Raw genomic sequence first — 5,779 nt, forward strand, 5'->3', positions numbered from 1 at the left:
TTCTAACTTTAAAAGAAATTAAAATGAAAACATTTGCTGAGGCCCGCTCTGACTGTGGTTGGTGCAGGAGCAGGCCCTGGGAAGGAAATGCATTTCAAAGTCTGATGTGCAACAGACTCGCCTGGGAAGCTCATTAGACATGCATAGGCCCTGCCTCCTGGGATTTAGATTCTGTAGGTCTAAAGGGTGATCCAGGAAGCTGCTTTGTTGACAAGCACTGTAGGTGTTCTCAGGAGGTTGGTACCTGGCCCATTCTTTGAGAACAGTGGCTATCCCTATGTGGGGGCATCATTAAGTCCAGACTTAACCCCTCACTTGCTGGGTGGTTTTTAAAATCTTGCCACTGCTCAGACCTATTTCTTCATCTCTCATGTGGGGATGATGACACCCACCTTATAGTGTCATTCAGAGGCTCTCCTGGTGCCCGCAACTCAGCCTGGGGCAGCAGTTGAAATCTCAATTCTGAAACAACTGAGGGCGTTGTACGAACTTTATTGCGAAACATTGGGTAACTGAGGTTACAAATGAGCTGTGTCAGCAAGAATAAAGGTGGTAGATTCAACCTAGAGGGTAAGGAATTGCATGCAAGGGGAGAATTTGCACCCCCATGAGAGATTTCTGGGCAGGATAGATAAAGACGCAGGCGAAGGGGCAATCCCCAGCCCCAGGAAAGACCTGCAAGAGGCTCAAAAGTTAGCAGGGTGGTGGTGGCTCTGCCCTGCGAGGATGTATGGACTGCACCCATGGGCTTCCTTTCTCTCTGGCTTTGACCAGTGGGGAACACTGACTAATGCGGGGGTGGGAGGGAGGGGTGAGGGTTAGAGGCATCCACATGGCAACATTGCAAGGCTGGCTGCTTCTGACTACTTCATTGCTTCAGACTTACCAGGGCCGAAGCTGGCTCCCCACAATGACTAGCACCTTGGTACTGGGCTGTCCCTACATCCTGCCTACACCTTTGCAAATACGGGCGATTCTCATTATTTGTGTTTATTATGTTCTATAAAGTTGCCCAAATACTCAACCATCGTTCCCAGGGGAAATAGAAGAAGTGGACTCTTGTGAGCTCCTGGTCACATTTTTGTCAACTGATCAATACATAATCTTGTTTTATGTGTGTTTCTGTTTAAAGATGGCTTAGTTGATATATATTGTTCAATAAAAAAATACATACATTTTAATGTGAGTCATTACTATTAGAATCAAGGCCAACAGCACTATAACTCATACCCAAATGAAGATTATCTAACATACACATTTTCTCCATAAGGCACATCCCAGCCTTCTTGCCTAAGAAACACTAGACAGCACTTCAGTACAACACTTAGGGGCTGTTTTAAGCAGCAAAACCACCAATGAAAAGAACAAAAATACTAAAAATCATAGCACTAGACCTCGAAAAGGATGCTCAGTTCTTAAAATTATAGTTGACATATGATATTATATTAGTTTCATGTATACGATATAGTTATTCAACATTTATATTCCTTATAAAGTGATCACCACATAAGTCTAGTAACCATCTGTCACCATACATAGTTCTTTCAATATTATTGACTCTATTCCTTATGTTGTACATTACATCCTCTTAACTTATTTTATAACTGGAAGTTTACATTTTTTAATCCTCTTCCCCTTATTCGCTCTTCCCCATCCCCCTCCCCTCTGGAAACCATCGGTTTGTTCTCTGTATCTATGAATTTGTTTGTTTTGTTTATTCATTTTGTTATTTAGATTTCATATATAAGTGAAATCATATGGTATTTGTCTTTCTCTGACTTATTTTACTTAGTATAATATCCTCTAGGTCACAAATGGCAATATCATTCTTTTTTATGGCTGAGTAGTATTTCACTCAGATACTTTTTGACAGGGACAGCTAAAACAAGAAGGCAGAGTGTCACACTGTTTGACCTCAGTTTTTGACCATGTTGGGCCACTAAAATCTTTCACTGCAAATGACCATGAAAGCACCACAGTATTGGTTTTGGGGGTTACAAATAAATTTTAGTGAGTTAGGTACATTCACTGTCATCTCTTTGTTAAACTTCCTTCAAATTGCATGTGCTACCTGCTTCCTGTTGGTATCCTGATTGGTACAGGGAGGAAGTCTCTGAAGAACATTCCTGGAGAAGTCTGAGCCCCAGGGAGCTCCCGGGCATCCCCACACTGTGAAGTCCCTCTAGAGATAAGGAAACTGGCTGTGATGCCCAATGGTTGAGTCAGAGATGGTTGGTTTGAACCCCTCAGCCCTACTCCTTCTCAGCTCTGTGATCCTGGGCAGGCAGCTCTTGTTTTCTTGTGTATTCCTCTGTCAAATGGGCATACTGAATCCATCTCCACTTGGCTGTTCTGGGGACCAGTGAAGATCCTGGTGAGCCCATGGTCGATACTTGCAGTGTGGAGCAAGAGAGAGTGCAGACCAGGTTTAGTCCTCCGTTGTCCCTCGCTGGCTCTGTGACCCTGGGAAAATGAGTTCACCTTCCTGAATTCTATTTCCTTCTCTGTAAAATGTTGGCGGGGCTACGTTGTGTCCACATGACTGGTTGGCTTTGCCAAAAAGGTAAGGCTATTCTTGGCATATTCATGGTCAGTTTCACGAGGTTAGGGACCACATCTATTTTGGTTCTCACTGTATCCCCAGCACCGGTAGAGAACAGTTGCTTGGGAAACATTTGAGGTTTGGACAAACACCTCCTATTCTAAGTATGCCACACCCTGGAATCTCCCCACGGAGAGCACATGATCATCACGGCTTGGAGTGAGGAGTTCTGTGATGGGAGGGTGTCTAAGAGGCTATGAGAATAGAGAGGAGAAAGTGAGCTACACCTGGATGGGTGGGTGCAGTCGGGTGGGCTTCCTATAGGGGGTCACACTAGAGCTGCATCCAAAAGGACAATGTTGGCTGCACTTGATCTACTTGTGAGCTTCCTGAGAGCAGGGACCACGTCAACCCTGCTTACTGTTGCATTCTCAGTGCCCGGCATTTTCTTAAGGTCTCAAAAAAAAGTGAAGGGAGGATGCTGTGAATTTTGAAGAAGCAATCCCTCCACCCCCCAGGTAAATGGAGAAGAGGGCAATGGAACTCAATCCTCTCTTCTCACTTGAGCTGCTTGGGGTCTCCGGAGAATAAACCTCCACTAGAGAGGACTACAGGGGAAGCTGCTGTGTGACATTGGGCATCTGCTTAACCTCACTGTGCCTCAACTGAGGTAGGTGCTGTAATTCTTCCTGTTTTACAGGTAGAGACACTGAGGCCAGAGAGGGCCACACAGCTTTTTATTAGGGAGCTGGGATTTCAACCCCATAAATCTGGCACCCAAATCCATCCTATTAACTTCCAGGATAGGATACGTTGCTCATAATGTGTTGTAGGTTAAGTGATCTATATACAATAGATGCCTAATAAGTGCAATTATTGTTAGTTTTAATTATAATTCTCCTAGAGGGCGCTGGGAGGGAGGGTGGCTCAGGGGAGAGGGAGGACCACCAGGTTGTGAATGCCTGCTCCGAGGGCCCAGCCCAGATCGGCCGGCTGGGGCAAAGGGTTGCGTCTGTCACTTGCCGGCGGGGCGAGACTCGGCGTGCGGCGGCGTGCGCGGGTCCCAGTCGTTGACCAGGCCCTGCGCCTGCTGGTAGCACACATGCGGGTGCCGCTGGCGGAGGCGCAGGCGCACCACGTCGTAGTCCATGTCGTGCCCGATCTTCTTGGAGCTGAGGCTGTGGGTGAGCTTCTGGCGCTCCGCGAGCAGATCCTCCAGGTTCTTTTCCAGATGCGACATGTGGCGCTGCATTTTGTCAGTGCTCTGGGGAGGGGGCGGGGCCATGCTGGGGGACTTGCGAGCTGGAGCGAGGGCGGGGCGTGGTGGGCGGACACAATGCGCCAGGCGCGCGAGCGAAAGGAGCGCAGCTGAAGAGGGGGCGGGCCTCGGATTGGGGGTACACTCTTGGGTCAGCTGTGTGTGCAGAGCGGACCCGCCTGGGCAGGAGCATAGCTGAGGAGGGGCGGGTCTCGCATAGGATTGGGGGCGACACACCTGGGCCAGATGTGCTTGAAAAAGAACCGGCCCCGCGACAGGGCGGGGCTGAGGAAGAGAATGCACCTGCAGAGTGAGGGACGGGCCGGACCTGGGGTGAGGGAGAGCATCTGGGCGAAGTGTGCAAGAAGGAGCCTTCTCAGGGCGGGGCTGAGAGAGGAGTCCTGTCAAGAAGGAGTGGGGTGGAATGAGGCGGACAGAGAGAGGTTGAGGGGCTTATTTGAGACAAGTGTGGTTATTTGAGTGCCTCCTCTTGGGCGGCAGTTGAATGACTGACAAACCTGGGTGAGGGGGTCTTACCTGGGCCAGGTGTGTTTGAGGAAGGAGTCTTCCCAGGGCAAGGCCGCGCCTAGAGAGGACGGGGAGACGCGGAACTGGGACCGCGAGGGGTGTACCTGGGTGAGGCGCTTGGCCTCAGGCAGTTGGGTGCCCACGTGTCTCTGATACACGCGAACCAGGGGTCTGTCCAGCTTCTCTCGAGTCTCCAGGTAATTTTTTGACAGAGGACCCTGCAGGAGTGAGGTGTGCGGAGCAGTGAGGCCTATCCTAAGCGGATGCCCCCGGCCCCATCCCTGTAGACCCTTTCCCCAAACCATACCTTGATGAAACCGCGGGTGATATACATCTCTTGGTTGAATTTTGTGCACCGGTGGATAGTTCCCCTCATTAGTCCTAAGGTCATGTTCATTTTTTCCTGGTTGGGTTGAGCACAGGGAGATCACGCTGGCTTCCTGTCCCCTCTCCTCCTGCGTCGCCCTTCTCTGGCCTCGGTACTCTCCCATCCTAGCCCTCAGCCACCACCTGCGAGAGGCTCCTGCTGTCCGCACCTTCAGCTCCGAGGTCTCGCGCATCTTTTGGGTCAGCGAAGCGCACACGCGATCGCTTATCTGCTGCTGTTGCTCCCGGATGCCCTCCTCGTTCTTTGCCATTTCTTGCAAGGTGTCCTTGGACTCCATCAACAGTCGCTTGGCTTCATACAGAGCCGTGGCGCACTCTGCGGGAGGGAGGGACGCGGTGGGGCGCTACTCCCTCCTTTCCCCCACTCTGGCTTTCTGCGTCCCCCTCTCTGTTTTCACGTGGTGGTGGGTGGTGGGCGAAGGGGCTTTACTGAGGGACTGGGAGTAAATCCAGGGGAGGGACGGTTAGTGGGGTGAGTATGAGTAGTCTGCGGGAGTGACCGAGCCGTGTGGGAAGCAGGAGTGCACAGGAGGAAGAACTAATCCAGAATGCGGGCTTAGCTGGAGGCTGGTCTAGGGGATCATTTCCCCAGGGAAAGAGTGGGCGGATACCCACTGTAGTGGACTCCTTTCTGTGGACGCCTACCTGGGGTAAAAGTGCCCACAGGGTCTGGAGGAGGCATTTTCTGGCCCTGAATGTGCGTGGTGGGGAGGCTGGAGAGGTTCACCCAGGAATGGTGGCCAGCCTGCTCCAGAACCTTGTCCAGTGGCTGGTTCATTAAGTCCACAGCTTGGAGCCTCTCCTTACAGCAGAAGGCCAGAGTGTCCCTGCAGGAGGCCAGGGTCTGAGGGCAAGGAAGGAGAGAGAGGCAGAGGTGAAGGCAGAAAGTGAGTGGGGATATTGCGGGGAGGTAGCTGGAATTGATTTTTCTGCTGGAGGCTGCAAAGTGTTTCTGCCTCTAAATTGACCCTTTTCAGTTCTTGTTGTGGCTCAAAAGAGTGATTTCCAAATCGAAGCTCAGACACTCCACCCTCTCACCCTCTTTCCAGAAGCCTTCAGCAATG

The 5,779-nt window shown here is 50.8% G+C and overlaps 1 protein-coding gene across 1 annotated transcript in view; it reads right to left on the reverse strand.

Annotated features, from left to right (window-relative positions):
* Positions 1-3,557: 3,557 nt before the first annotated feature.
* CCDC105 (coiled-coil domain containing 105) overlaps positions 3,558-5,779 on the reverse strand; it is a 6,769-nt gene continuing 4,547 nt past the window's right edge. Inside the window, exon 7 of the mRNA XM_011384125.1 lies at positions 3,558-3,806. Coding sequence (XP_011382427.1) covers positions 3,558-3,806 — 249 coding nt within the window. The remainder of the gene's footprint in view (positions 3,807-5,779) is intronic.

Source organism: Pteropus vampyrus, unplaced genomic scaffold, assembly GCF_000151845.1.
Source record: "Pteropus vampyrus isolate Shadow unplaced genomic scaffold, Pvam_2.0 Scaffold561, whole genome shotgun sequence".
Classification (NCBI taxonomy): Eukaryota; Metazoa; Chordata; class Mammalia; order Chiroptera; family Pteropodidae; genus Pteropus; species Pteropus vampyrus.